Source organism: Rhamphochromis longiceps, linkage group LG2, assembly GCF_057381845.1.
Source record: "Rhamphochromis longiceps isolate RC_006_pf linkage group LG2, R_longiceps_female_GT1.1, whole genome shotgun sequence".
NCBI lineage: Eukaryota > Metazoa > Chordata > Actinopteri > Cichliformes > Cichlidae > Rhamphochromis > Rhamphochromis longiceps.
This window is the reverse complement of record NC_140558.1, coordinates 38,848,067-38,862,809: the sequence shown is the minus strand read 5'-3', so window position 1 is coordinate 38,862,809 and position 14,743 is coordinate 38,848,067. Positions and strand designations below refer to the sequence as shown.

The window sequence follows — 14,743 nt, the reverse complement described above, 5'->3', positions numbered from 1 at the left end:
CTCTGGACGTTATTAAAAAATAACTTAAGAGTACAGGAATCTACTGCTTACAGCTTGTAGACATACACAGCCTCTTACAAGGAGACAACTCTATTTTAAGCAATTATAATTTAAAAGTTTGAAGAGCACATTAATTATTTCCTTAAACCCAAATCTGGGGTAGATTAAAGGGTTGGATTTTATACTGAGCCTTAGTTAAAAGCCTCCTTAACCTTTAATCCAGTGTGATACTATCCATCAAATTCTCTTTTGCTTATCCCATTCAGGGTTGTGGGGGTGCTGGAGCCTACCAAGGCCCAACCTGGAAGATGGTAGATTCATACCCAGGCAACAGTGAGGCGACAGAGCTAACCATCATGCCACCGCTGCCAGTGTGATATTAAGTTTCTGAGATGGGCTTTAAAATCCAGGTCACCTTCATGTTCTTGTTCAATGATCTCCATTTTTTTTCCAGTTTGATCATATTTTGATATTCATTACATGTAACTGATGACCTGTATTGATTCATTAGTCTTAGGTAGGATAGAGCTAAAGGCAAAAAACAAAACAAAATACTAACAATTTTTTAAAGAAAAGTGGTGTGAGTGTAAAGTCTGGATCTTAACCTGCCAGGAATGATGGCGTTTAACTCTCCTGGGGCATGATTTGTGCCAGATATCAGGTAACGTGCTCCTAATATGGGAACAACTCCCTCCAGTGTGCTCAAGAATGTCTGTACCCTGGATTTACACTCCACAGAGGAAATGGTAATTTTACAGGACCACTTTGGTTCAGGCTTGACTTGAGTGCTGTTTACATTTCACACATTCCTCACATGAGTCGGCGTATTTGATTTTTGAAGACAAATAACTGCAAATTACTATTCTTTTATTTTATTAAAAAAAATCATAGTAAATTATATAACAATATCAGAGAAAGTTTGATGCTCTGCAGAAGACATTTTTTCTCCCTGTGCACCATTGAATTCATACATTTATGGCAAGGTTTGCAAGGACCTGCACAACCTGAACACATGGCTCTGATCAATGTTGTAGCTCTTGTGTCACAACAGTTGCTGTGTGCTTACAGTAATGTGACGTGTTTGCAGTTAGCGGCTTATTATTAAGTAGGCACGCATGCAGATGCATATGGCTGGAAATAAATAGATATAATGGGTTTTTTGGCGTCGGCAATGAGCTGAATGAACGAATCTGTATTTATGCCAGGTGTTTGACTAACCATGACAGCCATTAAAACGACAAGTAGGACCTTCTGACCATTAAGTCCTTCCGCCAAATCTTCGCCGACTTTACAAACAAATGGATCATCAGTCATCTTTTTCACAGGCCTGGTGTTTCTCAGTGGATGGATATGGATGAAGTTCAAGCGATGATTGGCGGTTACGGCTATAAAAGGTGCCATCTGTGTTACATAAGAGCAGCACCTTTTCAGCATTTAATCATCACTTTGTAATTGTGCTGGAAGAACCTTGGGGCTTAAGCTTGCAAGCTGCAAGTATTTACTTTGAGTTTTAGAATGAGTCATCTTGATGTTATTCGTCTATTCGTTACCAAAGAAGGAGGCAAGTGAGACCAGCACAGAAGTGGGACAAAAAGTGTGTGAAGTTAACAAGTCAGGCTATTTTTTTTTTTTTTTTTTTTTTTTTTTTTTTTTTTTTTTGTAGGTAGGATGAAAAAATGAAAATAAATGTAGCGAGCGTTAATAATTTCATACCACAGGTTTCCTGTAGCGCAGACCTGCCGTGACACTCACTAATGAATGTAAAAGTGTCAGTGCTCGTTGATGCAGATAAATGATAAACGATTCGTTTGTCTTGACTGCAGGACCGACGAGAACTTCGCTAAGAGGGCTTGTAAATTCCTGGCTGAGGTCATTGTTTATGAGCGCTTACAGAGGTTTGGCTGATGTCCTCAAGCTTTTTTTCTTCCTTTGCTCCCCCTGTCTTTAAAGCCTCGTCGCCTCAGCAGATTTCACCTCTCGGCCAAACCCACTGGACGCACTGCTGGCGTAGAGTGAAAGGCGCTCATCTTTACGCGTTGCAAAGGTGAGTCCAAACCGCAGCACATTATTAGGTAGCTGCTAAAGTTCGCTTTAGTTTATGTGAAACAAGGAGCGATTTATCACAAGGATGTTTGTGCCAAAAACTTACTTACTTAAAATGCGTAATTGTTACTTTTCTTCCTTATCGGACGGACATTTCAGACATTTAAGTTAATGACGCAAAGGGTCGGTGTGGAAATAGGTAACATGCTTGAATTACTCTGAAATCAGCTCCTTAATTTCACGCACTATGACACGCAACAGGTGATGCGCTTTGTTTGGGGCGTCAGTCCGCATATATTTAAATGAAGAAGAAAATGTTCTTTTATGTATGCCGTATGTTTATAGATATATGCTTATGCTTACTTTTATTAGCAAATTAACTAATTCTAAGGTAATCTGTGAGGAACTCTTATATACTATATAATATCTGGATATAACTCATTTACACTAATAAGAATAGTTGCAAGAATATTGCTTTGGATTGGAAATCTAGTAGCAGTTTGTACTGACATATATGTGCTACAGATAAGTTTTTGTTTGTATAATGAAGAGCAAAACCCAAAGGTATGATGTGTGGCCATAAACTGTTACAACATAAACCAGCTTACCATCTCCTCCCTTCCCGTTTGGGCAGCTGCCAAACCAAATGCATGATGTCATTAAAGAGACCTGGAGATTACAGCTTTTTCTTTGGAACACTGGACCTTTTTGTGTTTCCAGTATGACTTCACCATCCTTCAAAATCCATAAAAACGTTGTACTTAGATGGGACATAAATTAACCCAGTTTCAAACTGAAAAGACTTTTTCACATGGTTATATGTTCCTCCTGTCTAAGTCTTTTTTCTTTTTTTAACTTTTAGTAAAATCAGCATAAAAGCAGTGTACACATCCAAGCAGAGAGTGATAGATTATTCATTTATAAAGCCTGATATGTGATATATGATTGATATACATTTAAAGTGCTATGTCTCAGTGCCTCTGAGGGTACCTTTCCATCAACATCTGCCACACTTAGACAACTGGGGTGGGGGGTGGGGGCATTAAGCCAGCAGTTTATCCTGACAGAGACATACTTTAGTTAAGAGGGAAGTTCCATCATTTCTTTCAGACAGAGTGAAGAGAGAGACAAACAAAGAGGTTGTGCCTGAGTGCCGATGACTAAGTTGTTGAAACGCATGAAACGGCGCTCTCACCAGCCCAGAACCTAAATAGGCAATGCTGCTTGTTTATCTGTGTGGGCCGACCCCGCTGAGAGGAAGTAATATCCTCTCTGTGCTCTGTGTAGATGTACTAGTCCTCCTTTATTTTCCCTCTTTAGCCACACAAAAAACAAACAGAAAATCGCTGAGAAAAATATGATTGGGATTCTTTATCATTTAGAAAGGACAGATCATGTTGTTATACGGTCTTTTATATACAAGTTCTTTTTTTTGTTGTTGTTGTTGTTGTTTTTTTGTTTTTTTAAATATTATCCATACAAAACAGTTCATGATTTAAAAAAACATTGAAATGTATGCATGATTTGCATGCCTTTAAATAAATAATTTAACATTTTTGAATTCTTTTATATACAAGTTCAATATCAACACAAAAAGAGCAAATTTGCACTGCTTGATATTAAAGTTATGTGCAATTAAGTGCACGAGTGTGCAAAATGTGCCAGTTTACAGTCATTACACAAGCATGATGTGGGACTGAGTTCAGCAGATTCAAATAGCTATATTTATGTTCTGTATATGCTTTTATACAACTGCTATAGCCGTCGGTTAAATGCAGCTGAGTGAAAAGTCGTGCACTTTGGAAAGTATGACTTTAGTTCATGTTAATTCAGCAATCATTATCATTCAACAAATAATTATGATGACATACATCACGGTGTGATTTGGCCTGTAGAAGTAGGTTAAAGACTATGAAATTTAAAAAATAAATGGTACCCTTTCACTCTTTGACATTATTTTGTACATACAAGTATAACATTGTTTTACTCTGACAACCAGAACGCTGACCGAACCACAGAAACTGACAGGGGATATTTCACCTTTACTTTTTATCATTAATTAAATATTGAATCCATTGTCAAGTACACAACTGGATTTCTTCTTCTCTGTAAACTATCGCTCCTTGCATCAGCAGAAAGAAATAAGTTCTTTATGTTTAGAGGCTTGAGCCATGTGAGAGCAATGAGCACCAGGGAAACTAACTTTTAGCTTTAGTCTGAAAGTTATAGTGCGTGACTGTGTGCGTGTTAGCAACACTCACATCTAAGATGTATTAGTTTAACGGGTGTTACTGTGTTGATCGACCGTCCCTTGTGGCCTTTTCGTTAGAATATATTTGACCTCGGCGTGTTTGGGTCTTGCAGTCTCATCCTGACCTTATGTCCATCTTGTAACACGGCTCCGTACATGAACAAATGATTGGTGTGCTATGTCGCTGTGTGTGTGTTTCTGTGTGTGTGTTTGGTGATTCACTGTTCCCCTGACAAAGATAGTGTGGCTCAGGCTGTCTGCCCACTAACCAGATTTGGAGGGTGACTGAGACACTGAGATGTCCAGGACACGAGGTCATGTTGAGAAATGAGCTCTCAGACAAATAGACAAGGGTTTTGTTGCTGTTGGTAACAATGAGAATGAGGGTGGCTGCCTATGTCAGTCACCCCAAATGACTTGCTATTATTCAGGAAGTACAGGCCAGATTTCCTGTTTCTCAGCGCTGCCAGCTTAGAGAGGTGTTAGATAATGAGCTTGAAACCTCCACCTAAAAATTCATCAAATTCATTGCGTCTTACAACAGGAGCAGTTTCAAAAGTACACACACTGTGTGAGAGGGCATATTACTGCCTGGATTACTGTCTGTTTCCATTAGCATTGTGAATGACTTTACAGCCTCTGTCCTCCTTTTTTCTCTAAATATAAAAATGGCAAATTTATTACATCACCAACCAGGATTTTCTTATTTGGAACATATTTTAGTGAGTCAGCTGACCAGGGGTTGTTTGGGTTTCCCAAAAAAGGATAAGTAGCAGCCAGGTACTTGAATCAAATGCACTTGAATCACTGATTGTCAGTAAATGTGAGCACATCTATAACAGCAGAGATTTTGGTAGTTTGCTGTTCTGGAGCGTTCAGTTGTGTCTTAATGGAATGCCTAGGAGGAAAGACATCAGCAATAATCTCAAAGAAGCAATTGTTACTGCCTGTCAGTCTAGGAAGGGTTACGGGGTCATTTCCATACTGCCAGGCTTTGGGATGCTCAGAGAAACTGCAAAAAAACACCAAAAACCGAAGTGCTACACCTCAGATGCTGTTAGCATGTTAGGTTTGAAAAGCTGAATCTGAACAGGCTACAAGACTTATAGAACAATGCCCTTTGGACAGGCGGTACTAAATTGGAGATGTGTGGCCATAATGCAGAACACCATGTCTGGAGGAAACCAAAAAGCATGTCAGCACAAATATCTCATACCAACTGTCGAGCAAGGTGGCAGAGGGTGACGTTTTAGGTTGTCAGCCATCTGTCTGACAGCTGACTTTTGACCTAAATGGGGGCAGGCAGCAGGCCAACGATCCCAAGCAGAGGAACAAATATGCAGCCGAATGACTGAAAAACAAAAGAATCATGGTGTTGCAAAAGCCTAGTCAAAGTCCAGACCTCAACCGGACTGAAATGCTGCGGCGAGACCTTAAAAGACCTGCAAATGAACTGAAGCAACGTTGTACAGAAAAGTGGGACAAAATTCCTCCACAATGATGTGAGAGATTGATAAAGTCATGCAGAAAACAATTACTTTAACTTATTGCAGGCAGTTCTGCAAGTTAATGAAACGTGGATGTACACTGTGTCATGTGTTGTTCTTCATTTGAGGTTTTACCTATGTAAGGAAATTTAAATTTTAATATCTGGATGAGGTAATTTTTCTATTATGTCCTGATGTATAAAACCTTCTAAATGACAGAGTGTGTACCTTAATATTGGACCTCTACTGGTTAAAAAATAATAAGAGAAAGACAAAAAAAGAAAAATCCACCGTTTACCACGCCATCATAATTACTCCATTATCAGTTATCCAGTTTATCAAACTGTTAGACTGTGACCTTTCCAGTTTGCCCCACCCCTTATGATCAAAATTCACATGAAGTCAAGGCAACGATGAGAGGAATGCATCGCAGTGCAGACAAAGAGATAAAGACCAAGATAGATGATCCAAACAAACTAAAGGAGAAAAAGGATGTGGGGCAAAATTATCTGGTTACAGACATAATAATCTGAAACAAGACTTAAAGTTAAGTATGCAAACAAACTGAGAAGTAACAGATTTCCTGAGCAGACCATCTCCTGGAGATTTTTATAGGCTGGAGAGTCATGGCGCCTCTCGACATATTGATTAGTCTTTGTGGGTTTGCAGTAATTGCGTGACAGATTATAAAAGAGAACAAATGTAATATTGTGTTCTATGGTAATGGACCAAATCGAATCTGTAATTACAACCAGATGCCCTTTAAACAGTGTGGCACAAGCACACAGACACACACTCACTAGTTTGTGTGTATATTTAGATGTGTTTTGTGAGCAACATAGGACATTTTCTTTTCTATACACTAGTTAGGGAGTAAATAGAGAGTTTTATGGTTCCCAACTCATTAGATTTTACTTTCTGTTAGTCTGTGGGCTTTCAGTTTCCTTTAATTTTCATCGTGGTCTCATATTTCTGGCTTTAAACTTGTCTGAGTCTAAAAGCTTGAATGAATCAGAAGAAAGTGCTCTCTGTAGTTCTGCATTTGAGCTGACAAGATGATGAGAAAACAAGATGATGGTGACCATAATGTTTCTGGTATTAGTAGAAACAGTGGAAGTTAACTGAATGTAAGGAAGCTTATTTCCTACATAACATTAGGTCAAACGCTAGAACACAACTTTACTGTTTTAATTTACTCATAATGCTTTTATATCTTTGTTTTAGGAAACAGCATACAGGTAGTTTCTTTAAAATTGTTATAAAAATATGTTGTAGACGACCTGCAAAACAACGGGCTAACATAGTGGAACATTTTGATACAGGTATTTACCTCAAGGAGTTTTCATAGACCATATCAGAGCTAAAGTAATGTGAACATATTAGTTATATTTGATATACTGATTGATCCGGTGGTCAAATAGCTCCAAATAAATGATAATGTTGTTCCATATCTGCTGTTTGCTAACCAGAAGGGGGTTTTTTTCTACTCATGACTTGGGAACCTGTCTGTTGTTCCTGTAAAATAATATCTAATCATTTTGGCCTCATGTTTTGTTAATAATAACAAATGTTTCTGTTTCAGTTGTTGGTCTGGGTTAAGTATTGTAACTGCATGAGGAGAATTTGTTTTTGGCAAGAGTATTAGTGAGGAATGTGTGGGTGTTTCCTCTGGATTTAAATACAATATTCTTTCCTGAAATCTGAATCAACGAGATAACAGAGAAAGAATTCAGCACTCTTGGCTTCATTTTTTTCTATTCTTCAAACTCCACTAGTTTTTTCCATAGTATCCACTCATGAATATATAAGAGGAGATCTTTATATAACTCTCCACTAAACAGCTGCCCTCCTCATTTCAATCAATATCAACTTGTTCCTCTTGTGAGTCATCCCTTTGAATTATCCCACATATCAGCTGTACATCTTCTGAAGAGTCTTACAAAACATTTAAAGTCAGGGCAGTGGGAGTATCTGTTATCCCTCACGGTCATCATTCAAACCCCCCAGGCTGTGTTTTCCTTTTTTTTTCACCTGCTGATGTTACAGCAGAGGAATCCAATCTGCATCACCTAATCTCTGCATCATACTCTCTCTCTCTCTCTCATCCATCTATTCTCTAATGCATTCCCTAAAAAGGACAGGAGGGGTGAAGGTTGGATTTGGATTTGGGGTCGGGTCACAAAGGGGTATATACAGCCCCCATTTCTTAACAAGATGTGTGGTCTCCAGGTTCGACCCTCTGTGGATGCTACTGACCCTGTTTTGTCTTCCTTTTCTTTTCTTGTTCTTCTTTTCGGCCTTTCTGGAACGCAAACATGACATACAGACACTCAGGTAAAAACTTTTTGCCTGTTTTTTTGGTTTTTCTAATCTGATGCAAAATGTTTTTGTAACAGGTAAGAAGAACAGGTCTGTTTTCAGATAATGAAGTCAGTGTGTTTTCTTCTGATTGTTTTCAGAAAAACGGAGCAGGTCCACTGAGATTTTCTCGATGTGTGAAACAACCTCACCTGTAATATGAATACGGGCTATTTTTAAATGATCAGTTTTAACATCTTCAGGTGGTTTAATGAAAAACTTCACTGAAGTTCTGATACAGATATAACATTTCCCTTTGGATCAAAACAAAACCAGGGAAAGCATGTATAAAAAAAACAAAACAACTTGAATTCAAGGAACTTTTTTTCACTTCAGAAGGTGGATGAGTAAATTAACACCACAATTAAAGCTCAAATATTCCCTGTACTTTATTTACTTTAGATGAAATGTTAAAAAAAAAAAAAAATATATATATATATATATATATATATATATATATATATATATATATATATATATATATATCCACAGAAAAAGCATTTAATAAATGTTAGTCAATTGTACTATGTGATAAGTATGCCAGTTTATTTTACCTGAAGCTGATGCAGATGAACACAACAGCCTGCAATGAATTTTACCTTCTGCATGAATATAATATTCAGTATTTATTGAAACAGTGTTTAAAAGGCCATGATTCAACTCACAATGCTCATTTTAGAGGACGGGTTCGTGATTGTTAAATAGCTTATCTATCTATCTATCTATCTATCTATCTATCTGTCTGTCTGTCTGTCTGTCTGTCTGTCTGTCTGTCTGTCTGTCTGTCTGTCTGTCTGTCTGTCTGTCTGTCTATCTATCTATCTATCTATCTATCTATCTATCTATCTATCTATCTATCTATCTATCTATCTATCTATCTATCTATCTATCTATCTATCTATCTATCTATCTATCTATCTATCTATCTATCTATCTATCTATCTCTCTCTCTCTCTCTCTCTCTCTCTCTCTCTCTCTCTCTCTCTCTCTCTCTCTATCTATCTATCTATCTATCTATCTATCTATCTATCTATCTATCTATCTATCTATCTATCTATCTATCTATCTATCTATCTATCTATCTGTCTGTCTGTCTGTCTGTCTGTCTGTCTGTCTGTCTGTCTGTCTGTCTGTCTGTCTGTCTGTCTGTCTGTCTGTCTGTCTGTCTGTCTGTCTGTCTGTCTGTCTGTCTGTCTGTCTGTCTGTCTATAATTTTGTATTTTTCTGCAGTAAAATAACTTAATAGACCCAATAACTCCTCATTATATTGTATCATCATGAAAAGGCCATGTTGTACTATGGATTTGTGGTTTAATATTACAATGTGTGGATGTTCAATTATGTAGTGACTGTTTAAAAGTGTTCAGGGGCCTATTTTGAAATTTTGGAAATTGTTATTGCCATGCCCCTTTACCTCTATAACACTTTCACATGAAGATGGGAACACTTTCAGTTTTCTTTAAGGAATGTTAAAGAACAGAACACTTCAACAGATATTATTTCGGCTGATATTCAGTCTGTCCAGTGTTTGACTCACTTCTTGAAGTGATCTCACTGTGACCTTTCCCACTAAAGAAGACTCCTCCCCGAAGGGAGCACAGTGGTATACACCTCTCCCACCACAGCTGAGCATCATTGTACATCACGGCTGTTTGACAGGGGGCAGCTGTCACGCTGTTTGCAACAGCAGATTAAAGTACTGGGAATGTGTCAGCTGGAGCCACAATAGCTGCATAGTCCCAGCAGTCATCAGTCTCCATCCATCTACATTTGTCCACTTTGGAAGGTCAATGGACTTTAAATAGAGTGTCCAAGTCTAAAATAGATCTCCGGGCTTGCTGGGCTTAGTAATGTGTACTGTGTGTGATTTGACAAGGTTGACTGTGTTGGACTGAAGGGGGTTTTGCCATGAAATGCTACAAGGGGGTGAGTTTAGGTGGAGTAAGGCGTGTCACTGCTCAGTCCCCAGTCCAGTCTTTATCCCTTGAGCACAGCTGCAGAACAGAGCACACCACATACCTCGCATCGCTTTCACGTGGCTTTTATTTTTATTTTTTTAACCACATCTTACTTAAATAGCTCCCTGCATAAATGTTTTCTTTGCTCCTATGGTTACTGGGACAATTGTCATACCCTGCATTGTTTCCTCCATAGCTGCTGTTGCATCGGATTAAAATGATATCTGTGTATCCAAATAAATCAATTTTTCTAAAGTTCACAGACTGTTCAGCTACCCTTTCTGGCTTCCAGATAAGCTTTTAAAGTGATCTAGATAGTGCTTATTTGTCCACACTATGCATAACTATTTATTCCAGAAAATTACTCACGCTGGATGTCAACTGTGACAGGAATGCAGGAATGTTGACCGATAAAGTAGCAAAGCCACTCTGACACAAAGTTTACAATATCATCTAATAAAGTGATCTGACCAAAACGCAAGACAAAAGATCGAATGTGGGCCGGGGCTCTGGGGAGACAGCTTTGAGGTGGAGGGGGTGAAGGGAATGCGTCTAAAAATAAGCTTTCCAGGGAGAGCTTGATAAAAAAAAGTCTACAGGCCAGGAAACCTGCAATCAACAAGTAGACATCTGTGGGCTGCTTTTTTCCCTCACTCACACTTCTCTCATCAGTTTGGTATGCTGCTGTTAGAGCCACATGTCATAGTGTCTCAATGGGAAAGCAGAAAAAACATATACATCTTTCCACTGAAGACTAAATATAAATTCAGCATCTATTTTTTTAGGTTACGAGGTCAGATGTATATATGCATATATGTGGGTGGAATTTATTGTTGCTTATATTCAACCTGTCAATATAAGCAACTTCAAACTTTCTGAGCTGCAACTATAAGAGGTTCAGAATGCTTCATATGTTGATTCCATGCTGTAGAAAATGCAACAGTGCCCCCTGCTGGTGCTACAAGGAAACATCCAGCCATGTAGGCAGACCTAAACGTGGAGAGCAGATTCTCTGTACACATTCAGTGACACTCTCCTCCTCTCGTCTCCTCACAGGTCCCAGGAGTTATCTAACCTCCACCATGACTGATCGCTTTGACTGCTACTACTGCCGTGACAATCTGCATGGCAAGAAGTATGTGAAGAAGGATGACAAGCACGTGTGCACCAAGTGCTTTGATAAGCTCTGCGCCAATACGTGCGCAGAGTGCAAACGCCCCATTGGTGCTGACTCCAAGGTGAAAATAGTGTGGATGGAAAAGAATGATTTTTTTTTTTTGTTTAAGCTTTGAGTGTAATGTAAAGATTTCTTACACAAATTAATATATCCTAAATGCTATTATACTTAATACTTTTATTTGGTTAAGTGCAAAGATCCTAAAATGGATTAGGGTTTCGGAAGCTTTCTAGATATTCCTCGCAGATTCCAAGGACAAAATAAAAACATTTTAAAGGTCATTTTGTAGAGAAAGGAGACTTCTGATCTGCGTATAGGCCTTTTTCACATCAGCCATGCTGAGTAGACCCTGGGTGGCAGCTATCTAAATTTTAAAATGCCTTTTGTAGATGTAAATCGTCATTGAGGCTTTTGAATAAACGTGACTGAAGTGCAGACTGTCAGCTTTAATTCAAGGCTTTTAACTAAATTATAAACAGTTTAGGTGTAACAGCCAATTTTATTCACAGGGTCTTAAAGTAACTGGACAAACTAAAATAACCTGACATACGGGATTGTTCCTAATAACTTCCTCAAAATCCTTTGAAGGCAATATTTGCTTGACGTTGCTGCTTGTCCAAATAATTGTGGACCTAACTGTATGTACTATATGTTCAGAGTGCTCTCTGGCTGTAACTTGAGGTCTGGCTATTATAAAGCACCGACTTCTGCCTTGAAAATGCTCTTAGTACTCGGTCACAGGCAGTTAACTGTGTGAAAAGATGTGTCATTCCTAATAATGGAGCTTATATACCTCATTGTGCATTTCCACCCTCTCAGACCTCTAACTCCTTCATGGCTCACCACATCCTACTTCACTTCATTACCACTTTTATGCCAGTCACATAGGTTTGTTCTCTATTCGGCCCCTGAGCCTCAGTCCACATGATGAGTAAACAAACTCCATTTTAATGAGGTCTGCATCAGGACTTAGTGAGGGCACCTCTGCTCACCTCCCCACCCCTGCTTTTCCCCCTCAGGAGCTGCACCACAAGAACCGCTACTGGCATGAGGACTGTTTCCGCTGTGCCAAGTGCTACAAGTCACTGGCCAGTGAGGCATTCAGCGCTCGGGATGATGGGAAGATAATGTGTGGCAAGTGTGGCTCCCGAGAGGATGGCAATCGCTGCCAGGGCTGCTACAAGGTGGTCATGCCAGGTGGGTTTGCACCATATACACACCTTTTCTCTCTGAAAAGTTTTCATGACATTATTTCTGTGGGTAATAATTTTTCTATAGAACATTATTTTGCGCATACAACAACAACACTTTAATAAACACGGCAAAAGTTATAGGATGTAATGAATTCTTTCATTTTAAAAATTCCCTCGGATACAACAAGGTAGCATGAACCTTGATAGTAATGATAGTACATATGATAATATCAGACAGGGCACTGATATATATATATATACATAATGTCCCTCCTCGTTATAGACTAAGCAAATTTTCAGCCCAGATAATTCGTTTTCAATCATCTTGTTATTCAGGATCTCAGAACGTGGAGTACAAGAACAAGGTGTGGCATGAGGAATGCTTCACCTGCATTGAGTGCAAGCAGCCAATCCGCACACAGAGTTTCCTGGCCAAGGGTGAGGACATCTACTGTTCTCCCTGCCACGAAAAGAAGTTTGCCAAGAAATGCTTCCACTGCAAGCAGGTACAAGCACAGACTTTATCATTCTCTACATTTAGTTATCATCCCGTTGTGTTTGACATCACAATCAAAATATCTGCCTTTCCAAGCCCATCACCTCTGGAGGGATCAGCTACCAGGACCAGCCATGGCACTCCGAGTGTTTCGTGTGCAAAACCTGCCATAAATCTCTGGCAGGAACTCGCTTCACTTCTCATGAGGACAACATTTACTGCGTGGACTGCTACAAGACTGATGTGGCCAAGAAGTGCCATGGCTGCAAGAACCCAATAACAGGTCAGGGAAGCATCATCATTTGTTTTGTTGTCTACATAATGTGCGCTGGGATTCATTTTTAAAAAATGATCTAAAATGTTTTGCGTACTTTCTTCGTGTTCTCTCTCACTCATTTAAGACCAACGTTGTTTGGAGTAAGGTTTAGAAGTACTGTGTTATATAGTTAGACATTTATTGTATCTGAGAGCAAGAAAAGGGCAACACTTTGTTTTCATCTCTGGCAGACAACCATTTAAATTACTTCCAATAAACTTTCAGCACAACTTCAATTTGTTCAGGCAGCACACAGCAGGTCAGCTGAACAAGCAAAAATATTACAATTTGTCTTATGGCAGGCATAATAAATGACTAATGCATGAATAAGCACTTGGATTTAAATGGAGATTAGTGCCAATGATAGGGAGCTTTTCCCTCCTTACGCAATTTCCCCTTTTAAATTTAATCCTTTAGCTCTTACATGTTGTTTTGGTCTCAAACGGTAAGATCATGTATTACATGTTTTGGCCTTTATGCTTTATGTCAGGGGTGTCAAACTCAAATACACAGTGGGCCAAAATTCAAAACTGGAACAAAGTCGCGGGCTAACGTTAATATTTATTGAAATATATTTATTCCTCCAGATATAAGAATGAATCTTTTCTTATGGACTCAAACACATTTTGCTGAAAAACTGAATATGGAACAAGCAAAGCTTAATACTAAACAATATATTAGCTGTATAATACCAGTAGGCCAGCTCTGATAGTAATTTGGTATGGCTTCGCGGGCCAAATGTAATTAGGCTGCGGGCCAGAGTTTGACACCTATGCTTTATGTTAACATCCTTTTTTTTGTATTAAAAAACACCCTCATGTGTCTCTGTGCAGGGTTTGGCCACGGCACCAATGTGGTCAACTATGAGGGATTGTCCTGGCATGAGTACTGCTTCAACTGCAAGAAGTGCTCCCTCTCCTTGGCCAACAAGCGCTTTGTCATCAATGGAGAGCACATTTATTGCCCCGACTGTGCTAAGAAGCTGTAAAATGTGCAAACTGTTGTGCATCTGAGAATTTGATGATGTGGAGTTAACACCTAAACTGACTTTTTGACAAAAATTTGCAAGGTTGCCAAACTACAGGCTGTGTCAATTAACTTGCATTTATCTATGTAAACATAACTGCAGCTTGTTTCAGAGTCAGGGATTGGATACTAACATGACGTATTTTCTTTGTGGGTTTGTGATGTGCACTATATATCTAATACAGGATTTTGTAGAGCCTATTGAGACAAAAGTCTTTTCAGTGGCTTACTGGAATCTTTTGGGGGGGAAAATGCTTTTAATATGCTTCCTGCTGCTAATACATACCAGCTTTGATTAATAGTCTGTTACATCTCTGAATGCACAAATAGAAAACGAGAAAACTGTTTAGATGAACCCATACTGAAATATAAAGTGCTCATGTATTCTTAATGAGTGACATTAAATGCAAAACATGAATAAAAACAAACTGATATGAA

General features: G+C 38.8%; 1 protein-coding gene across 2 annotated transcripts; it reads left to right on the top strand.

Annotated features, from left to right (window-relative positions):
- Positions 1 to 1,900: 1,900 nt before the first annotated feature.
- Positions 1,901 to 14,743, top strand: fhl1a (four and a half LIM domains 1a). Of its 2 annotated transcripts, none has more exons than XM_085428006.1 (6): positions 1,901 to 2,044; positions 11,154 to 11,335; positions 12,294 to 12,471; positions 12,804 to 12,973; positions 13,060 to 13,246; positions 14,113 to 14,743. In XM_085428006.1, exons 2-6 carry the CDS (start codon positions 11,180 to 11,182, stop codon positions 14,265 to 14,267), a joined length of 846 nt encoding a protein of 281 aa, XP_085284132.1. In that variant the 5' UTR covers positions 1,901 to 2,044; positions 11,154 to 11,179; the 3' UTR covers positions 14,268 to 14,743. The 2 variants fall into 2 exon arrangements, with proteins under 2 accessions (XP_085284132.1, XP_085284125.1); XM_085427999.1 differs by lacking the exon at positions 1,901 to 2,044 and adding an exon at positions 7,966 to 8,115.